Source organism: Octopus bimaculoides, chromosome 13, assembly GCF_046866305.1.
Source record: "Octopus bimaculoides isolate indiv1 chromosome 13, ASM4686630v1, whole genome shotgun sequence".
NCBI classification, from domain to species: domain Eukaryota; kingdom Metazoa; phylum Mollusca; class Cephalopoda; order Octopoda; family Octopodidae; genus Octopus; species Octopus bimaculoides.
Window position 1 is genome coordinate 44970141 of NC_142940.1, and position 24736 is coordinate 44994876.

The 24736-nt window shown below is 38.6% G+C and overlaps 3 protein-coding genes across 13 annotated transcripts in view; 2 read left to right on the plus strand and 1 right to left on the minus strand.

Moving 5' to 3' along the window:
* Positions 1 to 1389, plus strand: part of LOC106880554 (uncharacterized) — a 96041-nt gene extending 94652 nt beyond the window's left edge. For all 10 annotated transcript variants that reach the window (XM_089361692.1, XM_052972451.2, XM_089361694.1 and 7 more), the window contains one exon: positions 397 to 1389. In XM_089361692.1, the coding sequence (XP_089217818.1) occupies positions 397 to 540 (144 nt within the window). In that variant the 3' untranslated portion in view covers positions 541 to 1389. The remainder of the gene's footprint in view (positions 1 to 396) is intronic.
* Positions 1390 to 4855: 3466 nt separating this feature from the next.
* LOC106880497 (uncharacterized) lies at positions 4856 to 24630 on the plus strand. Of its 2 annotated transcripts, XM_052972454.2 has the most exons (7): positions 4856 to 5078; positions 11284 to 11446; positions 13876 to 14084; positions 14574 to 14714; positions 15516 to 15609; positions 22323 to 22452; positions 24161 to 24630. In XM_052972454.2, exons 2-6 carry the CDS (start codon positions 11434 to 11436, stop codon positions 22367 to 22369), a joined length of 504 nt encoding a protein of 167 aa, XP_052828414.1. In that variant the 5' UTR covers positions 4856 to 5078; positions 11284 to 11433; the 3' UTR covers positions 22370 to 22452; positions 24161 to 24630. The 2 variants fall into 2 exon arrangements, with proteins under 2 accessions (XP_052828414.1, XP_089217830.1); XM_089361704.1 differs by lacking the exons at positions 4856 to 5078; positions 15516 to 15609 and having other exon boundaries at positions 11304 to 11446; positions 24161 to 24298.
* Positions 7003 to 9919, minus strand: LOC149132906 (protein CFDP2-like). Its single transcript, XM_089361314.1, has 2 exons — positions 8687 to 9919; positions 7003 to 7041 (listed from the first exon to the last, which is right to left on the minus strand). The coding sequence occupies exons 1-2, from the start codon at positions 9917 to 9919 to the stop codon at positions 7003 to 7005; spliced, it is 1272 nt and encodes a 423-aa protein (XP_089217440.1).
* Positions 24631 to 24736: the final 106 nt, after the last annotated feature.

A 24736-nucleotide genomic window follows, 5' to 3' on the forward strand; every position in this document is an offset into this window, starting at 1 on the left:
CTGTACATATAACAGACATTCTACTATTGGACCAAAGCAATCCTTCAAATTTCTCCACCCATTTTAGAAGCTTTGTCCTTACCAGTGAGAATTTAAAAAAAACCTTTGAATAGAAAAGTTCCACAGGCAGCCTTTCACTTTTTCTATCTTGAGGGGTTTTTAACCCAGTATTAATATGTTATTATTTCTAACTTCATCAACAAAACCAAATTATTTTATGTCCCTCGAAGTTTGTAAATCCTTATTATGTAAACATTATATTTCATATTATCAACCTTCTTGCATCTCTATTCCTTCCTTTGGTATTACATACTTTAACACCATAGCTTATTACATCTGAATAGTTGATTCTAAATTTACTTAGAGATGTATTTTGATTTTTATTTCCTTTTACAGGCAAAGAATTTGTATGATGGTAGCAGTAATACAAAGATATTAGAGCCTGATGATGTTGCACAAGCTTGCATCTATGCTACATCACAACCAGCCTATGTTGCCGTTAATGAAATTCTAATAGAACCAAGAGAAGCACCCATCTGATACAATACTAGACAGTTCAAATTTGTGATTACAAAAATACTAGGAAAGAATGCTAGACTTAATTATGAAAGTCAACAACTATTTTTATGTATTTTGAATATCATGAACACAATTTCCTAAAATAATCTAAAAAGAATCTGATCTATACTAAATAATTTTAAGATTAATAGAGACTTTAAAAACATTTTGGAATGTAATTTTTAATTAAATCAATGATATATAAATCTATTTGTATGTTCTGGTTTCACATTTTAAAACATTAAATATTCTGGGTATTAGAAGTGAGTATCTTGCTATGATAAAGGCAGTGGCAGAAATGATAGAGCAAGACTATAAATTGTAGCGTTTAGGTTCACTTTTCTGTGTTCTGTATTTAAATATTACTCTTCAGCCCTCCACAGTTAATAAACTGAATATCAATAATAGAATGAGGATGAGACAATCAACAAAATTTTGCCCTTTACCTAATCATAGGAAAGCAATATTTTGCTGTAATATCTTGCAAACTCAAAAGGTGTTTCAATATCTGAAATATCCTATTTAGAAAGAAACATCATTTTCAAACTATTTCAACTGTTATTACAATATTATAAGAAAGACTAGCAAACCATTTTCTCTACTTCTGGTTATTATACAAATAAAAAAAATGGGGACATATTTATGGACCAAGTAAAATATGCACAGTTAATTGAATACTTCTTCTATATCTAAAACATCAGACAAAACATTACTAATATCAAGGAGAATTGGGTAAAAATATTAAACTCATGTGGTTTCCTTATGTTAAAGTATTCTGAAAAATGTATTAAAGAATTATCTTTCTTGCTGGAATAAATTTATTATAACATCTTTTTTGACTTACAACTTTAATTCATACCAATCACACTGTTCCAGGTTCAGTCCTGCCACTGGGCACCTTGGATGAGTGCCTTCAACTATAGACTAAAAGGTGAAGGTGAAGTTACCTTCTCAAATCATGATGACTCAAAAGGACCTGTTTCCCAGTTTGCATGGTGTATAAATTCCCCACCTGGATGGGATGCCAGTCCATCACAGGGTTATTCATTTTTGCCAGCTGAGTGGACTGGAGCAACATGAAATGAAGTGTTTTGCTCAAGAACACAATACAGCACCCAGTCCAGGAATTAAAACCACAATCTTACAATCATGATTCCAACACGTTAACCCCTAAGCCATACACCTCCACTATTTCTACTATAGACTGGTGCAGACCAAATCTTTGTAAGTAAATTAGGTAGGCAGAAACAGAAAGAAGCCCATCATATGTTTGCATATATATGTGCATGCATGTGTGCTGGTGTTGCCTCGCATTGACATCAGGTGATAGTTGTAAACAAGTGTTACTGTCATACAGCTCAATGTCTTTACAGTGCACCAGCCACACTCACTAATGTGAGGCCCCACCCCACCTATCAATTCAACTGACTAGTAGTTGACCTCAAGTCTATTTTAACATCATTACCTCTCCAGCCACGTTTCATCATTCCCCTTCAGCCATATCCAATGGCTGGCTCTCTTAAATGTGTGTGTGTGTATGCGTGTGTGTGTGTGGATATATACATGCAAATATACAGGGTGCAATGGGTAAATTTTATATTTTTAACATCATGCATGTGCATTGTTTGTTTTTGATTTTGTTGACTACATAGTATAGTAGGGTCAGTTGGGCACTATCTGTGAGAAAAACAGTACCATGATGCAATTCACTCCTCCAGAAATTTGGAAACGACATGCTGTACTGCTTGGCATTCACACAGGAAGCTCCAATGGGTGTCAATCTGAGGACAGTGCAATCTGAGGACATGTACCAAGAGTGATAAAAATCAAACATCCAGTCAACATGATGGTGTTTGGAGTGATCACTAGTCATGGCAATGTTATGCCTCCATTCATCTTCCCACACAGCCTCAGACAATGCAGAGGCCTACAACAAGTGCCTGAAGGAGGTAGTACTGCCCTGGATCGAGAGAGTGGCTGCTGGAAGACCCTATGTCTGGCAACAGGATTCTGCACCATGCCACACAAGCAGAAGAACCCAGTAATGGCTGTCAGACAGTTTCTGCGACCACACTGCCCTCTAACATCACCCCTAACTCCCCAGACTGAAACCCCACTTCATTATTATTTGTGGGGTGCAATTGAGCAAGAGAACAACAAAATTCCTCGCAACACCAAAGATGAACTGAAGACAAGTGTTATTCATCATCTTAAACAAGGAGACTGTCCAGAAGAGTTGCAGGAGATTCCGAAGTCATTTGGAGGCCATGGTTGAAGCTAATGGTGATTTTATTGAATAAATTTGCTCTTTAGTATTTCAAGATATTTTAATGTAATTTTGGTAAATACATCTGTTAAAATGAGATGTCAATGTAGAGTTAAGTGGGTCGCCATAAACTGGTGTCATAAATAGTGGGTCGCATCTCTAAAAAGTCATGGCTGTAGACAATGTGCCATTAAAAAAGGTTTGGTTTATCTCTTCTTGAGTAGAACTCAATGAAATTATACATGTGGTTCCCTCTACCAATGATTGTTAATACAAGGGAGATAACCGTTCCCTAACAATTGAGATCAGGGATGACTGAGTCAAGGGAATACAGTGTCAAGAAGGGAAGTCGGGCACAGAATATTGCTGTGACAAGTCTTGCCAGCATCAAAATGGAAAACAGGATTATGACGATGATGAAGATGATGATATTGTGTTTGTATTTGTGTGTGTATGAAGAGAAACTGAAGTTAAGCCACATCATTGGTATTTCAAAAACTTAATTTCCAGTGACTCTTTCAACATCTACAAGTGTTCACAAGCATATCATTTATCCTTTCAGGGTCAATAAAATAAGTACCAGCTGAACACTGGGGTTGATGTAATCAACTCATCTCCTCCCTGCAAAACTGCTGCCCTTGTGGCAAAGTTTGAAACCATCAATAATATTAATACACTAACTTTTTGTTTTTGTACGTACCTGTTGTGTGCATCACACATACTTCAAAGAAGTGGCAAAGCAAGAGAGAGGAGGACAGAGAGGAAGTAAGAGAGAGAATTGAAACGCAAAAGAACGAAATGAGAAATGGATTTATGAATGAAAGTTTGGTAATTGCATTTATTTCCACCACACGACACTGATTATTGCAAACATGTTTTAATTAACCTATACTATACACACACACAATCTCAAGTTGTAGCTGTAATTCAAAGGGGCCAACCTTGTCATATTCTGTGTGAGGCTGAATCTCCCTGAGAACTACGTTAATGTTATGCATGTCTGTGGAGTACTCAGCCATTTGTGAGTTAATTTTATCCTTGTGTGGTAATGAAAAGTAAAATTGACAGCCAATATTTGCTGTGTGTATGTATTTATGTATGAACTTTTCTTTGGATTTATGTATCTATTGTCTCTTTCACTTCCTTTGTGTCCCTCTTCTCTCCTGCTTTTGATTTAACAATGCATATATGTATCTATGTATCTACTTCTCTTCCGATGTGATAAGCATTTAAAAACACAAAACGAATGCCGTCACCACTCACTGTCTCTTTCACTCTCTCTCTTTCTCTCTCTCTCAATCCCTTTCTTTCTCTCTTACGTCCACTCTGAAACATTTAAAAACACAAAACAAACGCCATCACCACTCACTGTCTCATTCACTCTCACTCTCTCTTTCCCTCTCACTTTCTCTCTCTCTTTCTCTCTTACTTACTCTCTATCCTCCTCTCTCTCGCTTTGCCACTTTTTTTAAGTGTGACGCACACAACAGGTATGTATAAAAACAAAAAGTTTGTGTATTAATATTATTGATTATCATTATTATTATCATCATCATCATCATCATCATCATCATCATCATCATCGTTAGCATGTATTTCCCCTGTCACTACGCTCTGAGTTCAAATTCCACCGAGGTCGACTTTGCCTTTCATCCTTTCGGGGGTCTATAAATTAAGTACTAGTTCTGCACTGGGGTCGATCTAATCGACTGGCCCCCTCCCGCCAAATTTCAGGCCTTGTACCTATAACAGAAAGGATTATCATTATTATTATTATTATTATTATTATTATTATTATTATTATTATTATTATTTTTAATAGTTGTACATTATTAATGATTATTATTAATCTTTGTGCATGGTATGAGTGTCCATCTCATCATCAAAATATGAAAACTTAGTCACTGTGGTTGACACGTGTGTGTGTCTGTCTGTCTGTCTCTGTGTGTGTGTGTGTGTATTGAACTAAAAGAATATAATAGGAAAGTAACAAATACACTTAGCATATCAAAAGAGACTACGGTTATGTCTGAGACTAGATATTAGCAGCTGTTGCCTAATTGCATTAAACAGTCATTCGCAAAAGCGTTATTTTTTTAGGTCAGAACTGATAAGTATGAGAAAATAATTAAGGTGCATTTTCCAAAGGACTGCTTGCCTGCACAATATTAGTTTATTTCTTTGCATTTCATCAAGAAAATTTCTCCAGATTTTGTCTCCCTTCAACTTCCAGGCTTTATGTTGGTCAAGAACAGTGAGTTAGAATTTGGTAATATTATTTATTAATGATTTTATTTACCATTATATATTTATTCATGATTTAATTATGATCAGGAATCAATTTCTTGTAAAAGTATATATGTACATATATATAAAGAATCAACAATAGATAAAAACCACATTCAAAATACATACCATCAATTACTATATCATATCAGTAAATTAATACAAATTCATGCAATAGTTTGTTTTGGCTATTGTTATACTAAACTAACTGCATTTCACCAAAATCTCTAGTTTTTAACAATATTGAAAGATTTATACACTGAAGGCACTATAAGACTTTAAAAGTGAATAGATTCACATAAATACATCAAGGCTGTATGTCTGCCAAACTGTGTGAAATAAAAGGGCTACAAAATGATTAATCTTTGTGTTGATACTAAGACAGACAGCCAATGTCTGATCAAATGAATCAAACTCACTGAATATTCAAAGATATTAAGTAGCCATAAAATTATACTTACAAATTAGATTAAAAGACAATTCCCGTAAAATCACATGCCTATATTATATATGAGTATATATCCATATATATGTATATGTGCGTATGTATGCATATATGTGTGTGCGTGTGTGTGCATGAGTGTATGTATGCTTATATATACACACACATATATATATATGGTTAGGGATATTGCAGTTATGATCATGAGATTGTGGTTCCAGTTTTCAGACCAGTTACACATTGTATTCTTGAGCGGAACACTTCATTTCACATTGCCCCAGCCCACTCTACTGATAAAAATAAGTAATCTTGTGAAGAATATATATCCCAGAGAAACTAGGAAACCGGCCCTATGTTCCTTACAGAGTAATGTGGACTAACCATATATTACACGTACTCACGTATACAAATATACATGAGTATATTCATTTTTTCATACACGAGGTAGACAAACATTCTTAACATAACTTGTTTTGCCTGACTACACCCCAAAAGACACTGATGTGTATATATATATATATATCTTTCCTTTCCTGAGCGTCTAGTAACACAATCTGTATCACGTCCTCACGTTGTTTTTTTGTCTTTTTCCTTTTTTGAACCTATATATATACACACACACACACACACACACACATGTATGTGTATATCTGTGTATGTGTTTATATGCATGCATGTATGTACGTATGTATACTTACATGTAAATATATATCATCATCATCATCATCATCTTCCTTTAATGTCTGTTTTCCATGCTGGTATGGGTTGGACAGTTTGACCAGTGCAAGTAAGCTGGGAAGTTGCACTAGATTCCAGTGTGATTTGGCTTGGCTTCAATGATTGGATGCCCTTCCTAATGCCAACCGCTTTATAGTGCGCGCTGAGCGCTTTTAAAGTGCCACCAGCAAAAGTGCTTCTACGTGGCACCAGCATAAGTGTGTTTTACAAGGCAATTGCATATATATGTATATTTCTATATATATATATGTATATGTGTATATATTCGTGACCCTGGCATGTATTTATATATATATATATGTATGTATGTATGTATGTATGTATATGTGTGTGTATATATATGTATGTGTGTGTGTATATACATATACATGGCACTGGCACATATGTGTATACTAGCAGAATTGCCCGACGTTGCTCAGGGCTTAATTGTTTTAAAGTACTGTTGATGATTCTACTCAATTATGATTATTGAGGGAAAGATTGCTATAAGTTGAAAACCAACCAATCGATTTGCAACTGGACAGAAAGCCCTGCCAAGAGCATTGCAACACTCTGAGAAGGGGGTAACAATAGAATGTGAGGTGGCCCTGAAAAAGCTGTTTTATTGTTCTCACAATTGTAACAATGTCTTAGGTAGTCATGTAAGGATGTGTAAAACGTTCGTAAGTGAATACAGTATCTTCCTTTTCCATCAACGGTAGTGGACGTGCTGTTACAAAACTTCATGGTCTGTGAAAACAGAATAGATGTCCTATGGAGGACAGATGAGGATTAATCATGGGTTAGTAAATACGGGTAAGTTTGAAAATATAGCATCTACTCATCATATGTCAGATGGGCAAGACTGTAGTGGTGCTGAATAGATGAATCAGAACACGTGTCTCATGAAGATGTTGTGTAAAATGACCTGTTGCTTTAGAATAGTTTGTATTTGATGTAAAATGTAATGGTGTAAAATATAATGGTGAGAGAGAGGATGTATGTATTTAGTTTTATCGACTGTTTAAGTGTTGTTATTTTATGTAAATTGTAATGGTGTGTAAGAGATAGTTACTTCTTCATGTAATTATTTTAATGCATTTGTTTCATTGATTGTCGTTATGATTACATTTGTTTTATGAAATGATATGTTGCTTGGTTTTCAAATGGTATCTTGCGATAATGTTGCCAATGTAGTAAACTGTAATGGTGAGAGAGGAGATGGAAGGGGGAGATGTATCATGCACATTGGATGTAGAAGATGAGGCTGGTGTACTGACGAAGTGAGTAAAATAGAACTGAGTGGAGTGCAGGTGTTGGTGAAGTGTGAAGTAATTGCAGGGAACCGCCTAAAAATGTAAATCTCGTAATAAAAGCATTGTTGACTCTTAGAGAGTTGTATGGAATTGAAATACTAAGCTGTCCATAGTCCTCTGATGCCCGCTCAATGGGTGTTGGTGAATAACAACAGGTGATTTTTGAGGAGGGTCTGATTTGTAATAAAGTTTTGTAATGCCGCGAGAATCAGCGTTCTTACAGCTGATATTTGGGAGTGTCAAGTGCACTGCAATGAATATGAACCTACACCTACTTAGAAATTACTGATGAAAAGTAAGAAATTTAAAAAATTGTTTAAATTAATAAAATTAGGAATCGAAGTAATCCTATCAAACCTCCTTGTACACAATGTTTTTTGTTTTTTCTTGCTGCCCACATGCGAGCAGCCAACGTAAAGCTGACCATGAGAGAAACATGGCTCCCCTAAATGTATTCCTACGACAGACAGTGTTTGCCCCTGTGCTTTGTTAATTGACATTGCGAAGCATGGCCTCACTGAGAACTGGGCCTTCCGAAATGTAAAAGGTAGGTCTGCTGCTGATGGGAAAAGATGCATTCTGGGTATGAGGACAACGTTGCCTCCACCACACCCTGTGATTATCGTGGCCTCAATCAGATTGGGAGATAAGGACTTAACGATTAAACGTGTGCCATTGCATTGTTCAGGCGGAACCAAATTTCGAATGAGCATTATAGGGGCACCAACTTTAAGTTTGAGAATGTGTGGAGGTAGTCTAGGGGGCTCAAAGGAATTTAGTACTTCTATTGGATGTATGAGTGTGTATAAAAATGACGCTGTGACCAAAGTGATGGTATTTAGAAAGGGTGATAAGAAACAGCAAATAAATAAAAGAAAATGACAGGTATTTGTATGTATGTGTGTATTAATGTGTTTTCTCTCTCTGTATATATATATGGTCCCTGCTTCGAAGTGGTGTCCTCAGAGAAGAAGTCGGTCCATAAACCTCTCGCAAGGGACTATATAACAGCTTTGTGTTATTGGAATCCGATGCCGCCTGTATCTCATCAGCCTTCTTACTCCTCCAGGTATCCCTCATTTGAGAGAGCCTCCGCCTCACACATGATTTCACATCCTTGAGTTCCCTATGCAATAAATCTCTCTCCTGTGGCTTTGCTGACAAATAGCGTGATAAAGTACGTCTTTTAACAGCCAATAAATCATTTATATGTTCATCATTTTCTTTAAACCAATCTTGATGCTTTCTTTGTATCAATCCCAGAACTTTCCTGCCTATATCATAAACTGACTTTTTGAGGGTCGGCCAATCTTCCCCAAAATCTGCAACATTCATTTCCTCTCGTAAAGTTCTTTTCATGCCATTACAACTAAAACGAGCAACATTCAGTCTTTTAGGCAGGGTAATACCTGCAGCCCGGATTTTACGTTTTGTGATTAATTTGACTTTTGCACATACCAGGCGGTGGTCGGTCCAACGCTCAGCTCCACGAAGAACACGAACACAGATCCTAACAAGGATGTAATCCAGAATATGCCATTCTTTAGATGCAGGGTGCATCCATGTGGTCTTAAACTTATTCTTTTGCTGAAACATGGTATTGGTAACACACAGACGCAGCTCCTCGCACATCTGCAGCAGAAGCATACCATTACTATTACACTTTCCCACCCCATGCTTTCCAATTACTGTCCATGTGTTAAAATCCCTACCCATTCTAGCATTAAAGTCACCCAGTACGATGACTTTGTCTGCCCTAGGGATGTTTCTTATAATGCCCTTCAAAGCATGGTAGAAAGAAACGTTTTCATCATTAGTAGAGCACATAGTTGGAGCATACACACTCACCAAGGTCACATAATTTCCATTAACCAAAGGAATTCTCATGGACATAAGACGCTCATCAATCCCAACTGAGAATTCTTCCAACATGTCCACAAGAGTAGTCTTAATAGCAAATGCCACTCCAGCCTCTCCTCTAAGCTCTTCATCTCTCTCTTTCCAAAAGAATGTATATCTTCCACAAGATTCTGTAAGATGACCATCTCCAGCCAGTCTCGTCTCAGACAAAGCAACGATATCAAGATCATAGCGTCGAAGCTCCTTCGCAAGAAGAGCAGTCCTGCGTTCAGGACATTCTGAGGACTTGCGGTCAAGCAGTGTCCATACATTCCAACAGCTAATATTCAGTATTTTATTTGGTTCTATCACAGTAGCATGATGACGGCCGGGTTCAGACTGTGATGCTCTGGATACCCTGCTGGGCCAGTCCCTTTCATCTGATGTGGTTCCAGAGTCCTTACTGCCATTTATTTTTTTACTGTTTTGATACATCATTGATTGTTTGCTTTTTAAGGCTACAGCCAGCCATTCGGTTGAGACTCACAGCACTATCAGCAATCACTCATCAATTAGTTAATTGATTAATTAATCAATCCATGTTGTTATTGTGCAGTGCCTGTGCAAGAGGATTTTTTTTTTAAAGTGAGGAAAGGCTGTGCACTGAGTCAATCCCACTCACTAAGCAACAGTAGCCATAACCCGTAAAGAAGAACAATTCAACAGCATCAGTAACCACTGAGCTGCAGGTTTTATGTCGGAGTTATCCCAGTTGCCTGAGTTGCCTTCTAGAAGGATGCCCTAACAAGGGCTAGGGGTCCTTCACTCCCAATGGTTTAACTGCACGATCGGGTATTCAGTCCGATTATTTCTATGTCCCCGCGCAAAAAAAAACAGCATTAAGCTGGATTAAAAAAAAATAAAAAACAGCCTTAAGCTGGAAAAAAAAAGTTGATATACAATATATACATAAAATATGGCGATATGGAATACATGAAAAATATCTATATAATGAGGAAACTATAAAAATTTACATAAAATATGAGCAAACTATAAAAATATACATAAAATATTTTTTTCTCCTTTTTTCTTTTTTTTTTATTCATATATATAATGAGCAAACTGTAAAAATTTACAATATCTAAAATTAGTAAGAAAAAAAGTGGGGATATAGAGTAAATACATAACTACACACATATTGGATGGCCGTTGACTCGCAAGAGTTCCACCGCCTTTTGACGGGTTTTGTTTTTCATCCCACAGGGTGTCCAATAAACACCCTCCTCACCAAGGAAACTTGGTGGGATTGCCAGTTTAGTCGCCGACGGCCCGACCATGCAACAGGTTGTACTGGGTTACATGTTATCAGTAGCACTCGAAAGTGACCTGACATATATATACATACATACATACATATGTGTGTAAGACAATTACGATGAATACAGGGATTAGTATATTTGCATATTTTTTATTTCTACAGACAATCATATGCCATGTTTGATTTAAATTAGTCTGAGATACATTAAAACTTCTTTTTTCTCTAGTGTTAACTAATTTATTTTTCAAAGTGAAAGTTTGGTATAATTATAATTTAACATTTGAGATAGAAAAGATCAACTGACGACCACTAAGGAAAATGAAACTTCATTTAAGTTCTATGTAATCAGCAAAATGGCACTCTGTATTTGGTAAGATGCTTTCCTGGCAAGCATGGTTTGAGTTCTGTCTGTGAATCTGTTGCAAATTGGTTCTTATAATGTCTAATATCATTATCCTTGTTTTGTTGGTTTGTCATATTTAATTTTAAAAAAACATTGTTAATTACAAATAATCTGTCTATTATTTTTCTGCCTTCACAGAAATATTCAATTTTTTTCTGCTCTAAGTACATTCAGAAATTGTAATCTGCTTGAAATTCTGGAGAAATTAGGCCTGACATATCCTGATATTGATTCAACTCTTTTGAAACTATATTTTGACAAACTTTATCACCACAGAAATTATCAAGAATGAGTGCTGTCAGTAAGTTCATTAAAATCTTTTTCTTTTTTTTTAAATCTATTTAAACTACAAATATATTCTTCATTGTAATCCTGAGTGGCAGCAGCAATATTTAATTTCTTTTCTCTGAGTTGAAATCTGGCTTCAATTAACTTTACCTTTTACTTTATAAAGTGAATGGTAGAGATAAGTTGCATGTTCAAGGATCAACTGAAGAGTTCATTGGTTGACCAAGACACTTTTTATCAAATGTGACAAAATGAGATTAATTTTTCAACATAGGTCCCCTTCTTGTCCACACACTTCTTCCATTGGTAACGCAGTGCCTGTATCCAATTGGTGAAGAAGCTTTTATCCTGTTACTCAAAGAAGTCATGAACAGCAGTTGTGACATCATCACTGCAATACTGCTTTTGAAGATAGTCAATAAACATAATGCTCTTTGCATCCCTAAAAACTGTGGCTGCTACCTTTCTTGCATTTGAAACAACTTTGACCGTTTCAGCTTAGCAGCCGCTGATTAAGTTGTGATTGGTATTGGAAGGTTAAGAGCTTCTTTGATGCATGCCAGAGGAGCAAATAGTTATCATATCGATAGCATCGTGGTGAAGAGTGCTTCGTTGAGGAGCGAGGTGTTATCACGTCGAAGGTGTCATGCTGAAGAAACTTACAAAGTGAAACCAACTCTTTAAGTACTAGTTTTACTACGCATGCGCACTCAAGGGGCTTCCGGAAAGGCAAGTCCCTTGCGCATGTGCAGATAGTACTTCCTCAAAGGCGGCTATAATTTCGCACCACTACAAACATAACACCCATCCTGGCTTAGGAAATGTCCAAGGAAACCAACTGTATCTACCTGAGACAATGTCAGATATATGCCATTACCTGAAACAATGTCATTTGTCTGGGATTTTGTTATTCACTTTTAAAACATGCTACTAACTCTGACAGTGAAAGTGCATGATCTAGGGCTGAGGGTGTTCCACTCACAACTGCAAGCTTATGGTTTCAGTTTCTGGACTGGGTAGTGCATTGTGTTCTTGAGCAAAACACTTCATATAGCTCCAGTCCACTCAGCTGTAAATGTTATGGACTAGTACCCCTTCAATGGAACGGTGTCCCTTTCAGAGGAAAAATTGGGATCTCAGTCACTTATATGCCATGACTGAGTAACCAACCCTATGAGTTCAAGGAACTGCAACATTAATATCTTAGGGTCTTACTAGTTACTACTACTAGGTCACTGACTTAACATAACTTCACCTGCATTGTGTTAGTTAATAAGTAGTGTGCTGATTACTGCTGTTGTACCTGTAATCTGGGTTCAATTCCTGATCAATTATAATTATTTCACCTGCTTTTCTAAAGCTTTGGGGAATTTATATTTTAATATCATGCATATATTCTGAACAATATTATTATTGGTATTAGGTTTCTAAGGGACAATTCACTGATTCCTTACATTTCTGGTGATGAGAATGACCAGTGGATGTCTGTGCAACTTGGGTAGAATAAATACCACAAAGCATTTTGTTCGAACGAACCAGTTTATCAGTTTTCTGGCCAACACGCATATGCACAAACATCGCAATTCCTGATTTATTGAGCCCCAGCAAATAAATAGAAATAATAGCCCATTGATGGATGTTTCTGGTCACAATACTGACTCTGTTTTATAACATAACTGCATGAATTACTCTAACCCTTTGAAATAATTCTGGTTGTGGCTGTGTGGTAAGAAGCTTGCTTCTCAGCTACATGGTTCCGGGTTCAGTCCCACTGCTTGGTACCTTGGGCAAGTGTCTTCTACTATGGCTTTGGGCCAACCTAAGCCTTATGAGTTGATTTGGTAGACATAAACTGACTGTGTGTGCATCATTGGCGATTTTCTTTCTCCGTCTTCCCTTCTTTGGCCCTTTCCTACATTTCTGATGAAGAGCTCCACTCAAAACGTGAAATCCTCTTTCTTTTTTTTCCTTTCCTGAGCGTCCAATAACACTGTTCTTATTCCACGTACTCGCGTTGTTTTTTCGTGTTTTTTCTTGCTTGTTCATGTTTGGATTGATTATATATATATATATATATATATATATATATATATATATATCATCATCATCATCATCATCATTGTTTAACGTCTGCTTCCATGCTGGCATGGATTGGACGGTTTGACTGAGGACTGGCGAGCCAGATGGCTGCACCAGGCTCCAATCTGATCTGGCAGAGTTTCTACAGCTGGATGCCCTTCCTCACACCAACCACTCCAAGAATGTAGTGGGTGCTTTTACGTGCCACCAGCATGGCCAGTCTAATGGCTGAAGTAAAAAACATAAAAGAATAATCCACTGATGAATACTATGGGGTTGAGCAATTGATCCCACTTTCCCCACTACTGCAATGACGATGGGGAACCTGCGTTAAATATACACTTTCTTCATTTGATATTACAGATACTAACATACATGGCAAAGTTGTCATTGTAACAGGCACATCAAGTGGAATTGGCTGTGCAATTGCAGAAGCCTTTGTTAAAGCAGGTGCAAATGTTGCTATGGCTGCTCACAGGGAAGATAAGCTGCAGGAATTATGCAAGAAGTTCTCAGAAAATGCTCAAGGCCAAGTCATTGCCATTAAGACTGATGTTACTGACAAACAGCAGGTATGAAAGTTACTCTTTACCCTGGCTTCTTCAGCGTATCAAAGGGACATAAGCAAACTAACACAAGCTGTCAAGTTGTGGGGAAACAAACACAAGCATGAAGATATACACACATATACATATATACATGACAGGCTTCCAGATAGTTTCCATCTACCAAATTCATTTACAAGGCATTGGTCAACTCAGGTCTATAATAGAAGACTTTGCCTAAGGAACTTTACAGATGGAATAAACATGAAAGTACAGGAAAACAGAAAACACACACAGAATGGACACAGACAAGCTCAAGCTCCTCATCAATTATTGACCAAATATCATCACAATTTTGACAACAAATTTAAAGTGTGTTACATTAAAATAATTTCCACCAAGAAGCAAGATAATGAAAACAAGAAAAGCTACAATAACAATACCAACAATCAATAATGGAAAAAAAAAACAACTGTTGTCAATGTATTTATTTATTCTTTTTTTTTTTTCTTGCAGGTGAAAGAGCTTGTTCGACGTACAGAATGTTCTCTTGGACCAGTTGGTATTTTGGTCAATTGTGCTGGTATTGGATATTACACTTTGATGAAAAACCTTAAAGAAGACGAATGGGACAGAACAATAGATACTAATTGCAAGGTAAATCATTTAATATGTACCTGTACAAAGAAACATACAGTATACACATGTAGACATAAAACTATACACACCTGCACACAGATACATACAATACAGACCTGCAGTCATATAACTACACTGTATGTATACATATCTGTAATATGCAGACATCCTGAGATAAATACAAATAATATGCTAAAGAAAAATTAAAACATTGAATCAATAGAGTTTCAAGCATTGATTGCATTAACAAAACTATGAAAATGAGCATTTTAGCCCATGGCTGCATCTAATAACTCTTTTGGGATACCTATTCACAAGTTTATCTGTACACATTAAAATGCATAGCACTTTGTCAGAACAGATTGCAAAATCTTGATAATGTATTGTATGAATATGCATTTTTAGCAATGATGGGCGGTGTCTCTTATTATGTTTGTAAACAATGCAATGTGGTTCCAATATCGATATTTGAAGCAATCAGTAGGTGCACCAATATCTAAAAAAAAAGCATCTGCTTGTGTTATTACTGCATATACAGACATATACAGTATACACATGTATATAGGCATATGCATACATTATATGTATATACAGACACATGATATACACCTGTATATAGATACATACAATATATACCTGTGTATAGACATGAAATTACAAAACATCAAGTGATGTTAACTGAAACAAGAATTAGAAATAAACAAGAAAAAAATCAGCAATATCTTTATTTTTAACAATAATGCTTTTAATAAATTGTATTGAATTTTTGAAAAATATAAAACTGGTAAAATGGACACCATTTCATTTTTGTTTCTTCAGGGTGTGACTAACTGTATTGGTGTTGTCCTTGATGGGATGATAAAGAAAAAATCTGGTCATATTGTCAACATATCCTCTGATGCAGGAAAAAAAAGTATATAGCTTTGTTTTAGCTTTATATATCATCACTTCATTTGTCTATGTAGTTGTAGTATTAGGAATATTTAACATTGTGCAGATTAATTGTGTGGAATAATTTAGAATATAAGTTTGCAGCAAGCCATGTTAGAGATGCCTGATTGTGAGTCCTTCATTTTATGAATATAACAAACATTATTGAATGAAAGCATATGGATTTCATTTCCCTACTCTCCTGAGACCAAAAAAGACAAATCTTGGTGTTATAGGTGGAAGTACAGGCCAGTATTGTATATATTTTCTCCATTGTTTATTTCTGATGAAGGCCCATTGTACCTGAAATACATAAAGGTTGTTATACTTCTTCCTTTTTACATTGTAAAAAGCTCTTTGTTTTTTAATATTTTGCTATTTTACTTCTTTATGCCAATGGCTTCAAAGAAACTACAATACTGTTTTTATATATATATATATGTGTGTGTGTGTGTGTGTGTGTGTAGCAAGGCACAAGAAGCCAGTGCCATCCAAGAAAGGAGCGAGATCTTGCCTGCAACCTTGTCATGTGTGAGACTCTCGTTGGCAATGACTATTTAAGCACCCTTTTTCTTCCTTCTCGCTTACACTGAGAAACACTGCAAGTTGGCAGCTCACAGTGGATTCTTATCCTGCTCTAACTTCACCTGTTATCTCCAGATGTAATGTACCTCATGTGAACGGAGCTATAACGAACCACGCACTGCCATAAAGATGGTCACTAGGAGCAAGCCACATGAACAAAAACTAAAATAAACAATTATTGAATTGCACTCCGCTTGTAAGCTTCTTCTTTGAGTTCCAGATCCTTAAGACTACAGAAATAATTGTAATGGGCGAAGGTGCCCTTTTTCATGCCAACCATTTTACAGTGGGTACTGTGCTTTTTTCCCTGTCACTGGCACTAGTGAGTGACTAGTAACTTGTAAAACAGAAAAGGAACAGTGGGAAAAAATCCATGACTATAGAGGAGTGGAGTATTTGAGAGAGTGGGAGGGCTTTATGGCAGGTGTTGAAAAGCTGAAGTGTGATAGAGGAACAAACACAGGTGTCATATATATATATATATGTATATATATACACCCAGAACCACGCTAATAGCCTAAGAGTGGAATTTAGGATTTCTCAGTGGCTAAAAGGTGTCGGGAGAAGGTCACCCAGGAGTCATGACCGGGATACAGCCTGGGTCTCTAAGCATTCCTTTATTTCCTCAGTACTTATTCTTCCAAGGTCAATAAAATAAGTACCAATCATCAAGACAGGTTAATTGACCGAAACCACCTATAAACTATGCAGACTTGCTCCTGTTAAAATGAATATTCCACAGGGACCATTTGTTTGGTGTTACTGATTCAACACTGACTCTCTTAATACAGATATTTTAATGTTCCTTTTGTTCTAATCTCCTTCTCTATCTCTCCTCTTCTGTTTATGTACACAATCATATACCCACCACCACTACCCATTTTCCTTTATTCAAAAATTCTTATCGCTCCTTAAAATTATGGCTTTTAAGTGTTGATTTCTCAGCCCAAGAATTACAGCGTGATGTGCTGCTTGACTGGTCCCCCCTCTCTCTCTCTCTCTCTCTCTCTCTCTTTATATATATATATGATGATGATGATGATGATCTTTTCTCCCGCCATGCCTCTGTCTACCCCTCCATCCTCTCTCTCCCCCTTCGTAGTTTTTCCTTTAAGGTCTTCAGGTTCTGGCTATATATAAATGAGAAACCCATTCTAAATTATCTCGCTGACGTACTACGACGAAATACCCAAGATGCAGATAAGATAGAGATTTTTATTTATTTACGGCCTCAAACATCTCAATACCTTGCGCTTTAGTTTTGTCCCTTATTATTTATCTTGTTTCTCTCCATGAAATTCAATTGAATTCAGTTGTTGTCTTAAATTCATGCTTATTCATTTTCTAAGCTTCCTAAATTCATGCTACGTTATATTCTAATCACCCAGAATTCATTGCTCTTTTAAAAAATTACGATTTATGCATTGTTGTCTCTCAAATATTTAAAATCTACAATTAAGAGCCCTCTCTACTCGCTGGCGGTAACCCGCCCTCCCACCCCCTCCACCGGAAGTTCATTCCTCTGTCATCCCACCCCCTCCACCGGAAGTTCATTCCTCTGCCATCCCACCCCCTCCACCGGAAGTTCATTCCTCTGTCATCCCACCCCCTCCACCGGAAGTTCATTCCTCTGTCATCCCACCCCCTCCACCGGAAGTTCATTCCTCTGTCATCCCACCCCCTCCACCGGAAGTTCATTCCTCTGTCATCCCACCCCCTCCACCGGAAGTTCATTCCTCTGCCATCCCACCCCCTCCACCGGAAGTTCATTTCTCTGTCATCCCGCCCCCTCCACCGGAAGTCCATTCCTCTGTCATCCCACCCCCTCCACCGGAAGTTCATTCCTCTGTCATCCCACCCCTCCACCGGAAGTACATTCCTCTGTCATCCCACCCCCTCCACCGGAAGTTCATTCCTCTGTCATCCCACCCCTCCAGCGGAAGTTCATTCCTCTGTCATCCCACCCCTCCACCGGAAGTTCATTCCTCTGTCATCCCACCCCCTCCACCGGAAGTTCATTCCTCTGTCATCCCACCCCCTCCACCGGAAGTTCATTCCTCTGTCATCCCGCCCCCTCCACCGGAAGTTCATCCCTTTGTCATCCTGTCAACCTCGGCTGTCTCCCGGAACCCATCTAGTGGCCTTGGCCATCCTCTCCCCTACCTTTGGGTAGCGCATTAAGGTTGAGAAATGTTTGCAGGTTGTAGGTAATGTTTTGCTTATGAATTCTTCCAATTGCAAGTTTTCTTTTCAGGTACACGACACTGCTTTTCCTCTTCCCAGGCTACAGGCCCACACCCCCAACACCCGTACTGTTAGGATTGGCACTCTCAACGTCGGCACGCTGAAAGGTAGATCTGGTGAAATTGTTGAGATGCTTGAACGGAGATGCGTAGATATGTGCTGCATCCAGGAAGTAAGATGGAGAGGAGGTTCTGCAAGGTTCCTCACAGGCAAAGAACACAGGTACAAGATTTTCTGGGCAGGGAACACTGACGGGGTCGGGGGCGTAGGAATACTTCTAGCGGAGAAATGGGTGGATAAGGTAATCGAGGTCGTTAGAGTAAGTGACAGAGTACTTAAGATCAGACTAGTGCTTCATCATAGATTAGCTACTGTCATCTCAGCCTATGCACCTCAACCTGGGCTACCAGATGGTCTGAAAGACCAATTCTATGACACCCTCTTGCAAACTACCTCGTCGACGAGTGACAGGGACCTTCTCTTTGTGGCTGGAGACTTCAACGGTCATGTCGGACGTCGTGCTGGGGGCTTCCATGGCATACATGGAGGCTATGGCTTCGGTTCCCGCAACGAGGAGGGAACCAGACTGCTGGAGTTCTGTGATGCAACCAATCTTATGGTCTGCAATACCAACTTCAGGAAACCTGCCAGTCACCTAGTCACCTACCGCTCCGGCAGACACTCTAGCCAAATCGACTACATCCTCGCCAGAAATAGGGAAAGAGGGCGGCATATAAATGCCAAAACCTACCCTGGCGAAGAATGTACCCCACAACATAGATTAGTAGTTAGCGACTTTGGGATCAAGGCAAAATGGGTGCCCAGAATTAGACAGGCTTGGAGAAGAAGGGTGTGGAAGCTTAAAGACCCTGCAAACGGACAGAGACTTAGAGACAAGTTACTTGAAGCATTTAACGAAATAGAAGGGGATATAGCATCATACAACGTGGAAGACAATTGGAGATTTCTGCGGGACAACCTGTTGAAAGCCACCGACCAGATTTGTGGGTGGTGTAAGGTCCCCTCCCAACCCAGAGTAACGTGGTGGTGGAACAAGGAGGTAGACAGGGCTATTAGACAAAAGAAACAAGCTTGGAAGGACTGGAAGAACGGTGGTAGCAGGGAATTGTACCAATGTGCCAGAAGGGAGGCTAGGCGACAGGTTTATTTAGCCAGAGGGGAAGCAGATAAGGAAAGATTTGCCAATGTTCTGCGCCGTGAGGACCAAAGACTCGAGGTATTTCGGGTTGCAAGACAGTGTAGGAGAGAGAATAGTGATGTTGTAGGAGAGAAATGTGTTCGCATGGATGATGGTACGCTTGCATTAAATGAGGATGCAAAGAAAGAGGTCTGGAGATGCCACTACGATAGATTGCTTAATAAAGAGAATGAATGGGAGAAAGAGAGCCTGCCTTATGTTGACCCAATAGAGGGACCAGCTATCCGAGTTGATAGTACCAGGGTAGATAAAGCAATTAAGAGTATGAAGACCGGGAAAGCCCCCGGCCCATCAGGAATCACTGCAGAGATGCTCAAAATATCTGGCAGTGTTGGCTATAGCCTAGTCACCCGTATTACGAACCAGGTGATACACGAAGGAGTCATACCCTATGACTGGTGTAGCAGCATCATAGTCAACTGCTACAAAGGTAAAGGGGACGCTTTAGATACAAATAATTACAGAGGCATCAAGCTGTTAGATCAGGTTATGAAAGTTACAGAGAGGGTCATAGCCCAACTAATTAGGGAGCGAATCAATTTAGATGAGATGCAGTTTGGGTTCGTGCCAGGTAAAAGCACTACTGATGCCTTATTTCTAGTGAGACAGTTGCAAGAGAAATACCTAGCCAAGGATAAACCTCTGTACCTGGCTTTCGTTGACATGGAGAAAGCCTTTGACAGGGTCCCCCGATCCCTTATCTGGTGGTCAATGAGGAAACTTGGGATAGAAGAATGGCTAGTGAGAGCTGTGCGAGCCATGTACAGAGATGCGGCCAGTAAGGTGAGGGTTGGAAATGAGTACAGCAATGAATTCCGGGTAGAGGTAGGGGTCCACCAAGGTTCCGTCCTCAGCCCCCTATTATTTACCATAGTCCTCCAGGCAATCACAGAGGAGTTCAAGACAGGTTTCCCCTGGGAGCTCCTCTATGCTGATGACCTTGCCCTAATTGCGGAGTCACTATCAGAACTAGAGGAGAAGTTTCAGGTGTGGAAGCAAGGTCTAGAATTGAAGGGCCTTAGAGTCAACCTAGCTAAAACCAAAATCCTAATAAGTAGGAAGGTAGATAAAACACAAACCCCTTCAGGTAGATGGCCCTGCTCAGTATGTAGAAAAGGAGTAGGTAGTAACTCTATAAGATGTACCCGGTGCAAGCTATGGACACATAAGAGGTGCAGCAACATCAAAGGCAGGTTAACTAGCAAGTTAGTTTTTGTTTGTGGCAGATGTTCAGGTGCAATAAAGACTGCAAACAAACAGGAAACAACTTCTATCTCATTCCAGGGTGAAAAACTAGAGGTAGTCGATAGCTTCCGCTATCTGGGCGACCAAGTTAGTAGTGGGGGTGGGTGCGCTGAAAGTGTAGCTGCTAGAATAAGAATAGCCTGGGCAAAGTTTAGAGAGCTCTTACCCCTGCTGGCGACAAAGGGACTCTCACTCAGAGTAAAAGGCAGACTGTATGACGCATGCGTACGAACAACCATGCTACATGGCAGTGAAACATGGGCTGTAACTGCTGAGGACATACGTAAGCTCGCAAGGAATGAAGCCAGTATGCTCCGTTGGATGTGTAATGTCAATGTGAATACCCGTCAGAGTGTAAGTATCTTGAGAGAAAAGCTGAACATTAGAAGCATCAGTTGTGGCGTGCAAGAGAGACGATTGCGCTGGTATGGACATGTGGTGAGAATGGAGGAGGATAGCTGCGTGAAAAAGTGCCACACCCTAACAGTTGAGGGAACCCGTGGAAGAGGTAGGCCCAGGAAGACCTGGGCTGAGGTGGTGAGGCAAGACCTTCGTACATTGGGCCTCACCGAGGCGATGACTACGGACCGAGACCTTTGGAAATGGGCTGTGCGTGAGAAGACCCGGCAAGCCAAGTAAGATCGTTGCCAGTGCCCCTGGACTGGTTCTTGTGCGGGTGGCACATGAGATGCACCATTTTGAGCGTGGCCGTTGCCAGTACCGCCTGACTGGCTCCTGTAGGATTTTCGAGCGAGATCGTTGCCAGTGCCCCTGGACTGGCTTGTGCGGGTGGCACATAAAAGACACCATTTCGAGCGTGGCCGTTTTCGTGCGGGTGACACGTAAAAGCACCCACTACACTCTCTGAGTGGTTGGCGTTAGGAAGGGCATCCAGCTGTAGAAACTCTGCCAAATCAGACTGGAGCCTGGTGTTGCCATCCGGTTTCACCAGTCCTCAGTCAAATCGTCCAACCCATGCTAGCATGGAAAGCGGACGTTAAACGATGATGATGATGATGATGATGTATCTGAAGAGAGGGAGAGTGTTTATGTCAATCATATTCAATTAAATTGTAATGTCCCTCTCACTCTTTCTGCCTATGTATCTTTGTGTGCAGATGTGTGTGTGTGTTTTTGGCTCCAGCCCCACAAAATAAGTCGTCAACACAGGCTGAATACCTAATCATTTGTGCCAAATCATCTATGCCCAAAGAGCTGCAACAAATCAGCTCATCACAGCAGTGACTTGTTTTCAATTCTAAACTGCACTCACTTCATCTCACACTGCTAATACTTTTCAGAAAGGCATCAACCTCATCTAATCAAATTTTCTGTCATAAATCTGAAACCATATGTCTAATGAAAAATATATTTATCATTTTCTCCTAATCCCTATTTTTCAGGGGTTTCCTGGTTTAGCTGTATATTCTGGATCAAAATTCTTTGTTGAAGGTTTATCCCAAGCTCTAAGACTAGAAGTGGCTTCCTTGTGATGTGAAAACAGAGATAATAAATCATACAACAGATCAAGAGGTATCTAGCATTTAATTCCTTTTACTGCCTTATCTAGAACAGAGATCGTTGCCAGTGCCCCTGGACTGGCTCTAGTGCGGATGGCACATAAAAGACACCATTTCGAGCGTGGCCGTTTTCGTGCAGGTGACACGTAAAAGCACCCACTACACTCTCTGAGTGGTTGGCGTTAGGAAGAGCATCCAGCTGTAGAAACTCTGCCAAATTAGATTGGAGCCTGGTGTTGCCATCCGGTTTCACCAGTCCTCAGTCAAATCGTCCAACCCATGCTAGCATGGAAGGCGGACGTTAAACGATGATGATGATGATGAATGATGTTTTTCCAAAATCTTTGGTTCCAAAGCTTTTCTGGGTCACTTATTTTTGCAAACTGGGAGTGATCACATTGACCAACACACTCTCAGACAAATATTAAATTTACTTAATTGATGAAATGAAATACGAGTACTTGTTATTTATACAGATTATAAAAGATTCTGAACCATTGGCATTTGGAAAGTTGGTGTTGTACCTGTATCAGATTCCTAAAAGTTTTTGAATCGGATAATTAATATTAGCTGTTTCACTACTCATTGTGACATTAGACAAATTTCCTAACAGACTGATGCTCAATTTGACGAGGATAAAGTAAAAGTTTATACTATGTATTTTGATAGTCAACATCAAAATATTAATTTCCAAAAGTTTATATTAAAATATATTTTACTATGAAAATCTAATACGGAACTGAGCTATCACATGGACAATATATCGAGGAGGTTTTGGCTCGAAACAATGTGACACTGGAGATGTAAGCTTTAGCTGTTTTGGCCATTTTTTTTAGTTTAGTCCACATTACTCCATAAGGAGTTTATGGCTACAACCATTTCATGCCAGTTTTTGCTCCATCCCCAACACATCCTTTGCAGGTCTTAGGTCATCTAACTTTCCTCTTCCCTTCAGGCTGTCAGTCTAACACTTGTCTTGAAATGCTGTTTGGAAACTTCCTTAGAGTGTTACCAATCCAGCCCCATTTCCTTTTCAGAATTTCTTGATTGATGGGAGTTCAGCTTGTTCTATTCCACAGACTTCTGTTTGAAATTTTCTCTCGCCACAAGATCTTGAGGATGTAGTGCAGACATTTGTTGACTTACTCTTTATGGCTTTAGTGACCCTCCAAATTTCTAACCCATTAAGAAGAATGACCTTGACATTGGAATTGAAGAAGTGAATTTTTGTTTTGAAGGAGATGGCTTTGGACTAGACCAGTTGAAAACTGCAGATCCTAGACCTCACATCCTCGTCTGTTCCATTTGTCTTTGAGAATTAGATAAAACTAAATAATAGCATATAAATATCAGGTTTTAAAACCCTTTGGATAGAAAACTACATCTTTTGTAAATATAACAGACATACCACTATTGGACCAAAGCAATCCTACAAATTTCTCCACCCATTTTACAAGCTTTCTTCTTACCAATGAGAAATTTAAAAAAAAACCCTTTGAATAGAAATGTCCCACAGGCAGCCTTTCATTTTTTCAATTATTTCATGCCCCTAAAGTTTGTAAATCCTTATTACATAAACATTGTACTTCATATTATCAACCTTCTTACATCACTATTCCTTCCTTTTGTATCACGTACTTTAATAGCATAGCTTATTACACCTGACTAGTTGATTCTAAATTTACTTATAGATGTATTTTTATTTTTCTTCCATTTTACAGGCAAAGGATTTGTATGATGTTAGCAGTAAAATAAAGATATTAGAGCCTGATGATGTTGCACAAGCTTGCATTTATGCTACATCGCAACCAGAATATGTTGCCATTAATGAAATTCTTATACAACCAAGGGAAGCACCAATGTAATGTGATTCTAGACAGTTCAAATTTGTTATTAAGAAACCTAGGAAAGAAAGCTATATCAAATTATGAAAGTCAACAACTATTTTTATGTTATTTTGAATATCATGAACACAATTTCCTAAAATAATCTAAAATGAATTTGAACAACTATTTTTATGCTATTTTGAACATCATGAACACAATTTGCTAAAATAATCTAAAATGAGACTTGAACTCACATCTCTGTGTCTAAAAAAGAATTTGATTTACTCTAAATAATTTTAAGATTAATAGGGACTTTAAAAACATTTTGGAATGTAATTTTTAATTAAATCATTGATATATAAATCTATTTGTATGTTCTGGTTTCACATTTTAAAACATTAAATATTCTGGGTATTAGAAGTGAGTATCTTGCTATGATAAAGGCAGTGGCAGAAATGATAGAGCAAGACT

Excerpts from the sequence above, each read along its gene's own strand:
- LOC149132906 (XM_089361314.1), bottom strand. The coding sequence starts at position 9,919 with ATGTATCAAAACAGTAAAAAAATAAATGGCAGTAAGGACTCTGGAACC. Across the intron at positions 7,042-8,686 it reads TCAAGGATGTGAAATCATGT|GACATCTATTCTGTTTTCAC; the intron begins GTGAGGCGGAGG and ends TGTCCTCCATAG.
- LOC106880497 (XM_052972454.2), top strand. Across the intron at positions 14,715-15,515 it reads CAATAGATACTAATTGCAAG|GGTGTGACTAACTGTATTGG; the intron begins GTAAATCATTTA and ends TTGTTTCTTCAG. Across the intron at positions 15,610-22,322 it reads CTCTGATGCAGGAAAAAAAA|GGGTTTCCTGGTTTAGCTGT; the intron begins GTATATAGCTTT and ends CCTATTTTTCAG.